This window comes from Clinocottus analis, unplaced genomic scaffold, assembly GCF_023055335.1.
Source record: "Clinocottus analis isolate CAN_PGR_092001 unplaced genomic scaffold, fCliAna1.0.p SCAF_7, whole genome shotgun sequence".
Lineage (NCBI taxonomy): Eukaryota > Metazoa > Chordata > Actinopteri > Perciformes > Cottidae > Clinocottus > Clinocottus analis.
Genome location: NW_027176229.1, coordinates 21919809 through 21932800, shown reverse-complemented (window position 1 = coordinate 21932800; position 12992 = coordinate 21919809). Strand labels below are relative to the sequence as shown.

The 12992-nt window shown below is 50.4% G+C and overlaps 1 protein-coding gene across 1 annotated transcript; it reads left to right on the top strand.

Annotated features, from left to right (window-relative positions):
• On the top strand, window positions 1-12256 carry snx18a (sorting nexin 18a). Its single transcript, XM_068566260.1, has 2 exons — window positions 1-1894; window positions 11001-12256. Exons 1-2 carry the CDS (start codon window positions 337-339, stop codon window positions 11252-11254), a joined length of 1812 nt encoding a protein of 603 aa, XP_068422361.1. The 5' UTR covers window positions 1-336; the 3' UTR covers window positions 11255-12256.
• The last annotated feature ends 736 nt before the right edge of the window (window positions 12257-12992 follow it).

Here is a 12992-nt window from a genome sequence, read left to right as displayed (position 1 = left end):
AGGGAGCAGCGGACCGGTGCTGCTGCTGGAGACATAGAGTAATAGATGTACAGAGTTATAGATATATAGATAGATATACACGCGCTGCAGCGGCACGCGCTGCGACCTCCGGATTAAAAAAACACACCGCGCGCGCTCCTTTCATGTTTGACCGGCAGGAAGAAGGGATATAAACATTTTTGTGTGTGTGTGTGTTTATCGCGTGTGTGCGTGCATGTGCGTGTGTTTCTCTCTCACTGCGAGAAGTTTTGAACGCGGAGTTGTGGAGAGTAGTTGTTTAGCCGGGCTGCCCCCCCTTCTCCCCTCCCGCTGTCCTGCTCGCTCCCTCCGCGAATCATGGCGCTCAGAGCCCGGGCGATGTACGACTTCAACTCGGAGAACCCCGGGGAGGTGTCGGTGAGGGAGAACGAGGTGCTGACCCTGTACAGCGAGCAGGACATCGACGGCTGGTTCGAGGGGACGAACAGCCGCGGGGAGAGGGGGCTGTTCCCCGCGTCCTACGTGGAGGTCCTGCGCAACGACGTCGCGCTCAACAACAACAGCAGCAGCAGCAGCAGCAGCAGGGGCGGTGTTGGCACATCTGGGGACACTTACCCGGACTCCCGGTATGCCAACATCCCACCTGGAGGCTTCGACGGCTCCAACCAGCCCACGAATAAAGTCGATAACTTTTCCAACAAACCCTCGGCGCCCAGCTTCGCCGCTTCCTCGGCCCCCTCGCAGCAGCAGCAGCAGCAGCAGCAGCAGCAGCAGCAGCACATCAGCCACGGGAGCGACGACGACTGGGACGACGACTGGGACGACAGCTCGACGGTGGCGGACGAGCCCGGCACGGCGGCGGGCAGGTACCACGACTTCGACGGCAACGGGCCGTCCACGTACCGGGTGTCGACGTCCTGCTCCTCCACGGCGAGGGGCGGCGGCGGCAACGCCAAGAGCTCCGCCACGGTCAGCAGGAACCTGAACCGCTTCTCCACCTTCGTGAAGTCCGGCGGCGAGGCGTTCGTGCTGGGCGAGGCGGCGGCGGGCTTCGTGAAGGACGGGGACAGGATCTGCGTGGTGCTGGGCCCGCACGGCCCCGAGTGGCAGGAGAACCCGTACCCGTTCGGGTGCACCATCGACGACCCCACCAAGATGACCAAGTTCAAGGGCATGAAGAGCTACATCTCCTACAAGCTGACGCCCACGCACACGCAGACGCAGGTGAACCGCCGCTACAAGCACTTCGACTGGCTGTACGCGCGGCTGGTGGAGAAGTTCCCCGTCATCTCGGTGCCGCACATCCCGGAGAAGCAGGCGACGGGCCGCTTCGAGGAGGACTTCATCTCCAAGCGCCGGAAGGGCCTGGCGTGGTGGATGAACCACATGACGAGCCACCCGGTGCTGGCGCGCTGCGACGTCTTCCAGCACTTCCTGCGCTGCAACGGCGCCGACGAGAAGGCCTGGAAGCTGGGCAAGCGCAAGGCGGAGAAGGACGAGATGGTCGGGGCCAACTTCTTCCTCACCATCAGCACCCCGGCGGCGCCGCTGGACTTCCAGGAGGTCGAGAGCAAGATCGACGGCTTCCGGGCCTTCACCAAGCGGATGGACGACGGCGCGCTGCAGCTCAGCGCCACCGCCAACGAGTTCGCCCGCAAGCAGATCGCCGGCTTCCGGAAGGAGTACCAGAAAGTGGGGCTGTCCTTCAAGGTGCTCGGCCAGGCCTTCGAGATGGACCAGCAGGCGTACTCCGCCGGCCTGAACCAGGCCATCAACTTCACCGGGGACGCCTACGAGGCCGTCGGGGAGTTCTTCGCCGAGCAGCCCGGCAAGGACCTGGACCCCATCATGGATCTGCTGGCTCTGTACCAGGGACACCTGGCCAACTACCCGGACATCATCCACGTGCAGAAAGGTACACACACACAAACACACACCTGTCACACACTTGGTTTATTGCTTTGTAAAGCTGCTTTCACGGACAGACCTGCTGCAAAATGACACTAAAGACAAGACCAGTAGTAAACCCACAACTTCACAAAGGTGTAGAGGAAAAATGCAACTAAAATCCAAAACGACCATGTTCATATGGTACATGTGGTCTACATCTGGTCCCCGAACCTCACTTTGCACCACAAGTTTAGCTGAGGCTCTGTGTGCTGTGTTTGCCGGGCTGGAAAACAGACAATCAAAGTGGCTTTTTCGTTGTTTTGAATTGCTAAGGGAAGCTGTCGGGTTCCAGGTAAAATACTAATAATAATCTCGTGGCACTTTGCAAAACAAATACGCAGCGTTTTGCATGCTGCTGCCTCGGGTTGTCTCCAACCTCGTGTGACACCCTTCAGGGTATCGGTGTGGGCTCGGACATGAATGTGCTTCATGGACACGCGTTCGGGGCGTTGTGCCCCTCCAGTCCAGTCGATCACATCTCTTTATGATCAACCGACAAGTCTGGATCTGAGCCACGTAGGACACCGTACAGGAAGACGAGGCTTCATATGCACAGAGGATGGAGTGTGACCTCATCCTTCTCGTTCCATGGCCTATAATGTTCAGATGATGCTCTAACTTGTAGATATATATTGATTTAAAGGGCAGCTTATTCAGTGGGATCACATCGCGAGGAAACCACACGCCGCGATGCAGGTGTGAGGCGTCGAAATTGATGAATAACAAGCTCATAGTAACTCAATTTGTCAGGAATACTGATGTGAAATATTTAGGTTGAGGAAATATTGTCGGAAGATTCAGTTTTTACATCTCACTTTACATAATTGTAGAAAAAATATCGTCTTAATCAGATAACTCTGGGTTTGTGTCGCTGAGAGTATTTCTTTTGATTCCTTTTGACTGTTCATTCTGCAGTAAAGGAGAGAAAGAACACTAATAAAGCGTTAACATGTGATCATATTTCTTCTTCCTATGTAGACTTTTACATGCCAGCACTCTGCCGGTAGAGTTATGGAGATAAGAAACGACCCGTATATCACCGAGTACGTACGTCCGGTCTGACGACAACTCAGTTTATCACTTTTACAAACACTGACTCTGTTTAGGCTGCTGATAAAAAATGTCTCCAGTCAGCTCAATTCAGCTCACCCCCACTTACACACAAACACACACACACACACACACACACAGCCCAAATAAGGCAGACAATAAGGTGTGACGAGCTCAGTCCTGATGCCACAGATAAGAAGGTCCGAAGGCGCCGGCATGAAAAATATGTTGAAACTCAACTCCTGTGTGTGTTTTTTTTAGTGGACGCAGGACGTTTAGCTCCTGCAGTTCAGTTTTATTTTCCTTTTTAACGTGTACATCTCTTCCTTATCTTTATGCCGGCGAAGACTGAATTCCTAATTCAGTCCGAGCAGGTGTGGTTTATTTTTCTACGAAGCCATGAACACTGAATTGTTTCTCGCGTGTCATTGTGTGAAGATGATACTTTTATCTGCCCCTTTTCCCGACATTTTTTATCGGCGTTCCTCTGTCCCCGAGGTCAGACTGGTGACGTTCCTCTCTCCCGGTTTTGGCTTGTACTCTCGCGATAATCTAGATTTGAGGTTCAGGAGGTGAAACCGCAGGCCCCCCCCGACCCGGTTCAGTAGCCAATCCCTTCATATCACCTCTGCGCTCTTCAGGAAGAAGCCTCCCCAGGTTTTTATTCCACCTCTTGGAAATAACCAGTGAAATGGGAGCCGTCCCCTGGAGGGACGCTGGACATCGCTCCATCGACCGCCAGCTCCTCGGGGGGGCTCCATTAGCCATTAGCCATTAGCCGTTAGCCATTAGCGGGGGAGGGGAGGCCCGCGATATCGACATCACACCTGGTGTTGCTTTCAGAAAACTTATCGAGCTTCACGTCTCTGGTATGCCTGGCCATGATGTTATTTTAGTCCTAGACTGGGTTTTTGTTGTTGTTTCTGCTTTATTTCAGGCTCTTGAGAAAGAGGAAGGGAGGCGAGGGGTGTTTCGTAAAGAGCTCGCTGTTTGCAGCCCAAAGATAGAGCTCACTGTGGCCAGCAACCAGAGAAGCGGTTCATTTTCTTTCTTTCTTTCTTTCAGGGCTAGTGAAGCTCAAGAGGAAGCGTTTAAAGCGCAGCGCTTTGGGGAGAGTGTGAAAAACATTTTTTTTCGGTCACATCTCTTGTTTGTCGAGCGAATATCGAAAACGCAACCCGCCCTTGTTCAAACATTTGCTCCTGTTACGCAAACATGTAATATTGATGTCGCCTGCAGTGTTTCCTTCTAGGAGGGAGGAAGAAACGTGAAGTTGACTTTACACAAGGGCATTTTATCATGTTAGCAAGTTAGCTAAACCTGCTTGAAGAGCATGTCAAGGGATCGTCCTCCAATCCCAGGATCGCCGGTTCGATCCCTGGCCCCCGCTGGCCAGCGTCAAAGTGTCCTTGAGCAAGACACTTAACCCTATAATTGCTCCTGTGTAGCTGCGACTACGCTGTATGAAAGTCAGATAGTCGTGATGTGGCTAGCTTGCGTGGTAGCTCCTCTCATCACTGTGAGTGATTCCTGTGTAAAGCGTTAGCTTCCGCTATATCAAATAAAATCAAATCCATTATTATTCTTCAAGTCTTCGTCGGGGCTGATTTAAGCAGTACGAGCGTCCTCAAGCACGAGCGCACGCACACCGATGAACTCGACCACAACAACATCCTCTAGTTAACAAATGTCTGTTTCAGGATGGCGTCATTCAAAGATGGCGACGGTGAATCTGTGATGTATTTAGGATGAAGTTAGTGAGTAATGAAAATCTGTGGAAAGCTTTTCACCGTGTTCACGCCCGCGTCCCCCTCCCCTTCCTCTTTCCCTCGCCAACTTGAATCTATCGAGCAGACAAAACAATGACCCGGCGAGTTAGAGGGAAAAGCTCCGGCTCACAAAAGACGTTGTGTCTTTCCTGCTGAGTCAGCCGTCTCGGACTCGGCACCGCCGCTGCCGGGGGTCTGTCTGCCGTGTTGCTGTCACGGGCCGTTTAAATGTTGGGATGACGTGATGGGAGGAGGGGGGGGGGGGGTGCCTCCGGCTGTTCAGGTCACAGGCATTGCTCGGTTGTGTAACAGAGGAGAAGGGGGGGGGGATTATGTAAGAGCTGAAGCCGCTGCCGACCGACTGAGTCCAGGAGGGCCGGCCGCCGCCTCCGTCCACACGGGGAGGATTTCCTCTCTCTTTTTTTTCACAGCCTGACGCTGCAGCTGACCTCATGGGTCAGCGTGGAGGAGTGATGCTGTAATCCGTAGTATCTCCAATATGTTAACCCAGAAGCTTTGTGTATCTCATGCACCGGCGGGCGCCAAGTGGTTTTAGTGGACCTGGGACTAGAGAGCTAGGACTAGAGAGCTGGGACTAGAGAGCTGGGACTAGAGAGCTGGGACTAGAGAGCTGGGACCAGAGAGCTGGGACCAGAGAGCTGGGACCAGAGAGCTGGGACCAGAGAGCTGGGACCAGATAGTTGGAACCAGAGAGCTGGGACCAGAGAGCTGGGACTAGAGAGTTGGGACTAGAGAGCTGGGACTAGAGAGCTGGGACTAGAGAGCTGGGACTAGAGAGCTGGAACCAGAGAGCTGGAACCAGAGAGCTGGGACCAGAGAGCTGGGACTAGAGAGTTGGGACCAGATAGTTGGGACTAGAGAGCTGGGACTAGAGAGCTGGAACCAGAGAGCTGGGACCAGAGAGCTGGGACCAGAGAGCTGGGACCAGAGAGCTGGGACTAGATAGTTGGGACCAGAGAGTTGGGACCAGAGAGTTGGGACCAGAGAGTTGGGACCAGAGAGCTGGGACCAGAGATCTGGAATCAGAGAGCTGGGACCAAAGAGTTGGGACTAGAGAGCTGGGACTAGAGAGCTGGAACCAAAGAGTTGGGACTAGAGAGCTGGGACTAGAGAGCTGGGACTAGAGAGCTGGGACCAGATAGTTGGGACTAGAGAGCTGGGACCAGAGAGCTGGAACCAAAGAGTTGGGACTAGAGAGTTGGGACTAGAGAGCTGGGACCAGAGAGCTGGGACCAGAGAGCTGGGACCAGAGAGTTGGGACTAGATAGTTGGGACCAGATAGTTGAGACCAGAGAGTTGGGACCAGAGAGCTGGGACCAGAGAGCTGGGACCAGAGAGCTGGGACTAGATAGTTGGGACCAGAGAGTTGGGACCAGAGAGCTGGGACCAGAGAGCTGGGACCAGAGATCTGGAATCAGAGAGCTGGGACCAAAGAGTTGGGACTAGAGAGCTGGGACTAGAGAGCTGGAACCAAAGAGTTGGGACTAGAGAGCTGGGACTAGAGAGCTGGGACTAGAGAGCTGGGACTAGAGAGCTGGGACTAGAGAACTGGGACCAGATAGTTGGGACCAGATAGTTGGGACTAGAGAGCTGGGACCAGAGAGCTGGAACCAAAGAGTTGGGACTAGAGAGTTGGGACCAGAGAGCTGGAACCAGATAGTTGGGACCAGAGAGTTGGGACCAGAGAGTTGGGACCAGAGAGTTGGGACCAGAGAGCTGGGACCAGAGATCTGGAATCAGAGAGCTGGGACCAAAGAGTTGGGACTAGAGAGCTGGGACTAGAGAGCTGGAACCAAAGAGTTGGGACTAGAGAGCTGGGACTAGAGAGCTGGGACTAGAGAGCTGGGACCAGATAGTTGGGACTAGAGAGCTGGGACCAGAGAGCTGGAACCAAAGAGTTGGGACTAGAGAGTTGGGACTAGAGAGCTGGGACCAGAGAGCTGGGACCAGAGAGCTGGGACCAGAGAGTTGGGACTAGATAGTTGGGACCAGATAGTTGAGACCAGAGAGTTGGGACCAGAGAGCTGGGACCAGAGAGCTGGGACCAGAGAGCTGGGACTAGATAGTTGGGACCAGAGAGTTGGGACCAGAGAGCTGGGACCAGAGAGCTGGGACCAGAGATCTGGAATCAGAGAGCTGGGACCAAAGAGTTGGGACTAGAGAGCTGGGACTAGAGAGCTGGAACCAAAGAGTTGGGACTAGAGAGCTGGGACTAGAGAGCTGGGACTAGAGAGCTGGGACTAGAGAGCTGGGACTAGAGAACTGGGACCAGATAGTTGGGACCAGATAGTTGGGACTAGAGAGCTGGGACCAGAGAGCTGGAACCAAAGAGTTGGGACTAGAGAGTTGGGACTAGAGAGTTGGGACTAGAGAGCTGGGACCAGAGAGCTGGGACCAGAGAGCTGGGACTAGATAGTTGGGACCAGATAGTTGGGACCAGATAGTTGGGACCAGATAGTTGGGACCAGATAGTTGGGACCAGAGAGCTGGGACCAGAGAGCTGGGACCAGAGAGTTAAAAAGTAAGAAAAAAACAAACAAACGTATATCCACAGTGGGAAGAGACGAGGACGTGGGTCTGAGGATCTCATGACGTGAGATTAGTCCCAAACAGTCGTAGACTCTGTGAGAACATGAACTAGTGAACCGACAGTAGATTCCTTTTTATTTTGTGCCATTTTCAACCATGACATTTAAAAAAAATTGAACACCAGACAAAGTGGCGGCATCGTTTAGTTTAAGGAACACGTTGACATGTGCAGTTCCTCTTTGAGCGAGAGATGGTTCAGGAAACGAAGAAGAAGAAGAAGAAAAAACCGTCCGTCTGCGGCGCTCCTCAGACTCGGCGTCTCATTGGCCGAACAGAGTTCAGAGGCAACAATGTGGCCGTCTGCATGTCACAGTTTGCTGACACCTTGTTGCTCTCGGACTGAACTCTGGGCTTTTTTTTTTTCTCTTCATAAAGTCTCCATGGCGACAACCTTTCCTCCCTCAGTCCATTAGCGAGGCTTTTAAAACGTAGGAAGAGAGAGAGAGAAGAAGAGAGAGAGAGAGAGACCTTTAATGGTAAACAAACACCTTTTTAGAACCTTTTCCTAGTAGAGTCTTTTGACAGCTGTGTTTGTTCCCTCTCTCTCTCTCTCTCTCTCTCTCTCTCTCTCTCTCTCTCCGCTCCCCGAGTTATCTCATGCCTCTCTTTCTGTTGCGTCCAATCTGCTGTGCGTTGAAGGAATTTCAAAGGTTTGGGTTAAACTGCGGCTGAGGGAGCTGCTGCCAGAAGGCAAAGTGGGCAGACCGAGTGGAGATGGGCCGAAAACTGTGTCTTTTTATTTTAATATCCAGTAATATACAGTAAAGCTGTGGCGTACCCCTTCCACAGATGGTCTTGCACTTTGACTGATGATTTTAAATGTTTTATTCATTCCAAAACCAACCTATGAACTGTGCAAAGCATAAACTAGAAAATTGTTAGCTTACTCTAGCGTGAATAGCATAGATACATACATAGCCACACTTATGCTAGCTACCTTAACCTTCCTCTTGTGTTAGCTTTCTGTTACCATCTCTCATGTTAGTTTTCTGTTAGTATCGTTTGCGTTAGCTTTCTGTTAGTATCTCTTGCGTTAGCTTTCTGTTATCATCTCTCGTGTTAGCTTTCTGTTCCCATCTCTTGTGTCAGCTTTCTGTTCCCATCTCTTGTGTTAGCCTTCTGTTACCATTTTTTGTGTTAGCTTTCTGTTACCATCTCTTTCGTTAGCTTTCTGTTACCATCTCTTGTGTTAGCTTTTTGTTACCATCTCTTGCGTTAGCTTTCTGTTAGTATCTCTTGTGTTAGCTTCCTGTTACCATCTCTTGTGTTAGCCTTCTGTTACCATCTCTTGTGTTAGCTTTCTGTTACCATCTCTTGTGTTAGCCTTCTGTTACCATCTCTTGCGTTAGCTTTCTGTTAGCAGCAGGTTGAAACATACACGATTATTACAATTATTATTAAGTCCAACTTAAACTAACCTTGTGCCTCTCCAGGGGAGTGCTAATACCGTTTATTTATCTAATTTTTATCCAAAATGAACCGTATAAACCGTAGCTTAAGGGCATCGATCCTACAAAGTGAATTCACCTATAAAAAAAAAATGAGGGAAACCGCGTCTTTCATATCTGATTTCGTCGGCCCACAAATCAACTGAAGGGTTGTGAAAATCATTTGTGACGAGCAGAAATTCCTAGAAAAACAGTAACTGTGTCAGCGCGTAAGCACACAAGCCCAGAGGAATGTTTTTTCTTCTTTCTTTCCTTTGACTCCAGCCGTGACGTGTAAACACTGCTAAGTAGACAGATCAACCCAGAAGGTCACACAACCTGTCAGTTTCTCTCTGGCGTTGCAGCTCTTAACTCATCACACGGGACATTTCTTCCATGACTCTGTCAGAGAATATCAGCTGCTTTGAGTCATCGGAAAATCCGCTGCCGGTGGTTTCGCCCAACGCCTTCTGCTCCCGTGGAAGCGTCTGTCTGGAAAGCAGTGCAGCGGAGTCAGTTCACAGTGTTCATACGTGTGAAAAAAACACAACTCTTTCTCCTGGTAGAGGTGAAACTCTCAGATATCCTGGATTTACTTTACGAGTTTCTCTCTAAGTCCTTGTCATGCTTTATTTATATTCGCGACCAAAAGCCCCGTCCAACAGCTGAACTCATTAGCAACCAGCTGAGAGGGGAACATGTATTTCAGAATGAAACTTCCTCGAAAGAGTATAAACTTTAGTTCTCTTTAGTTCTCCGTGTTTATATGAACTCCTTTGTGTCTTGATTTCTACAAATAACAAATGTCACCTGTCGCTTTTGTCAGCCGTAGCAAATGTAGCCAGCTAAAGCTAAGCTAACTTAAAAGAGACATATATAACTTTCTTTAAGCCGTTGTTTCTACATGAAGCCGCTCACAACAAGGTGGATTAGCTTCAGCAACGCGGTCGTGATTTATGAAAAGAGACACCGCCGTTGAGGTTTTCTTTTTAAACTGGCGCTTTGAGCGCCTGAAGCCGAGCGCCATCTTGTGCCTGTGTGTTGGAGAGAAGGCCGACATCTCCCAAACTAGGCAAACTGGACGGTCCCTTTTTCAGGCTTTGTAAATGAGACTTTGTACTGTTTCCTAATGGCTACGGACATCAGCAGCATCGTTCATGTACAGCAGTATTCAAACTATATATCTTATATACTCTTATTTCATTCCCAGCTCTCTGTGAGTGGCTCTACTGTGGCATCAGCATTAAACTAGAGCTGCGTCTCGCTCACGTTGCGTTGTATGGCAGTCCATCACTGCTAGATGGAATCAAACTGCCGGCAAAATCCCCTTAAATGGTTTATTTAGAAGAGGGCCGATGGAGTGGCATACTGTAATAGATATTTCTAAGAGCCGGGCCCCCTCACATTCCCGAACCGTAGACGCAGACGTGGCTCCGGTTCTCAGGGAGTTTGGAACAAACTGTTCATCGAAAAGCTATTTTCAGCCGGTTCCCTGAAGTTATACATTTACTGTCCAGCTTCAGAGCGAATCACCTCGAGGCCGTAGATTCACTTTCCTGTTACAGGGTTCACACGCTCATGGAAAACCTTGGAAGAGTCATGGAGTTTTTAAAAAATGGTTATTTCCAGGCCTGGAAAAGCCTTGAACAAAATAAATCCCCAAAGTTGTGTTAAAGTGGTGTAAATGTGTTATATTCATGTGTTCATGACGTTCATTCACGCTGAGTTTTAAATAATTAACATGCTTTTAAAAGAAAGAGGCTCAAAATATCAGCAGCATACATACAGGCATCTATATAAATGTTTATTCTTTTAATCAAACTATTGTCTCTCATTCATTTGTGTCATTTAAGGTTTACTGTATGCTTTGAATCCTCATTGTTAGTTTAAATACTACATTTGATCACTTTTTACTGTTTAGACACAGATTTCACACATTGTTTGCTCATGGACGTTTGCTTTAAAGTCATGGACATTTGATTAAAAGTTATGGAAATTGGTCAAAATCTATGGAAAATCTGGTCAAAAGTTATGGAAATTTGGTTAAAAGTCATGGAAATCCATTGGTCACAATGTGTATGAGCCCTGCTGTTGAAAAGAGTTTGCTAAACAAGTTAAATGTTATTGTTATTGTTTCTCATGAAGCACTTACAACAACAAAAACGTATCCTGATGATAGTTTTTACTTTCTCTCCCACCCAAAAAAATAACCCAGGAGCCCTGACGAAGGTGAAAGAGAGCCAGAAGCACGTGGAGGAGGGCAAGATGGACCGGGCGCAGGCGGACGGCATCGACGAGCGCTGCAACATCATCTCCTGCGCCACGCTGGCCGAGATCCAGCACTTCCACCAGATCCGCGTGCGCGACTTCAAGGCGCAGATGCAGCACTACCTGCAGCAGCAGATCGCCTTCTTCCAGAAGATCACGGGCAAGCTGGAGGAGGCCCTGCAGAAGTACGACGACGCGTAAAACGCCGTCGCTGGAACCCGCCGGGCCACCGCCAAACACACTGTGGTGAACCGCGGATCCACCGGATCATTCAACGGGAGGATGATCCGGTTATATTGACATCCAGGTTGTGTTTTGTGTTGGTGGTGGTGTGTGGGGGGAGGGGCTGGATGTTCTTGTTGTAAGAGAGGACGTGTAATTTAATGAAGTACGCCAACAGACTGAATGAGAGGAGGCGCTCGGTCTGCTGGGTGTCGGAGGGGGTTTGAGTCCAATCATTTGTTCGGAGCCTTGTGTCTGCTGCTGCGTACGCACACCAGCGGGTTTTATTTGTAAACCGACTGCCAATCCAGGAGCGAACACGCTGCCTTCTTCGGGGAGGATGTGGGAAACAAAACAATCATGCCCTTCCTGGTGTCTCTTCTCTCCGTGGACAAACTGCTCACACACCGACTCGCTGTGCCTTCTTGATTCACGTCTCCGGTCTCTTTCTTTTTACTAGTTACTAAAAAAAAAAAAAAAAGCTTTATATACTGTAAATGTAGAAATATATTCTATTTGCGAGGAGGCTTGGTAGAAATGTAAAAAAACAAATAAAAAAAATCAACAAAGATCACTGTGCTTTGAACGAGCGGCGTCTTTCCCGGGGCGTGACGATGTTCGACGGTGCGGTTTGTTCCCCACCCGGGGATTGATTTTCACCACTCGGAGTGACTAAATCAGGATGGAGAGAGGATTACCTGCCATGACAATAGGAGCCTCACACACGGCACCGGTGCTTATTTAAGGGACGGGTATATAACGGACAATACCCGAGTTTGTGTCGACACAACGCCGTTTTTTTTTTTTCCAGGCATAGATTTTTTGGGGGGTAGTGTTTCAGAGGCAGGCTGTTATAATAATGCAGTCTTTTTTTAATAGCACACTTCTAGACAACACTGCTGTTTTTAAACAAAAACAACCTTTTATGATGTTGGTTGCATCATGAAGAGATTAATATAGAAGCAGAGACGCAAAAATAAATTCCTCCTTCACAGAAAGCTGTTGGTTTGGTCCTGTGTGTTTTTGTAATGTACTAAAAATGTGAACGTGAAGGCGATTACCGTAAAAAACTCGGGTTACAAGCCGCTGCTACCTTCGGTTGGTGTCCTTCGCTAGCTCCCCGCTGTAGCCAGCTAGCGCTGCTGCTAGCTCCCCGATGTAGCCACTGAGCGCTGCTCCTAGCTCCCCGATGTAGCCAGCTTGCTGCTATCTCTCCGCTAGCGCTGCTGCTAGCTCCCTGCTGTAGCCACTGAGCGCTGCTCCTAGCTCCCCGATGTAGCCAGCTTGCTGCTATCTCTCCGCTAGCGCTGCTGCTAGCTCTCCACTAGCTCCCTCCTAGCTCCCCTACAACCACCGAAGGTAGCGGGACCGGCCCCGGCTTGACGCCCGACTCAGGCAGCAGCAGCTAGCAGCAGCGCTAGCTAGCTACAGCCGGGACACCCACCAAAGGTAGGAGCAGCTTGAAACCCGACTTTTTACGGTAAAACCCTACGTGCTGACAGGTTTGTTTGCTCGCCGATGGCCTCCTCAAAGGGCCGCAGACACTGAGGAAGTCTACGCCGAGCAGCTCCGCCGGTTTCCTTGGCTGTTTTCCCTGGAGGACCGGGATGTGTGGTGTCAGCGTTTCGTGCTCGGCTCGCGCCGTGTCGGCAGATCTGCTGACGGCATGCGCGAGCCCGGCCGGCCATCTGGGACATCTGGCCGCTGTTGGAGGCGC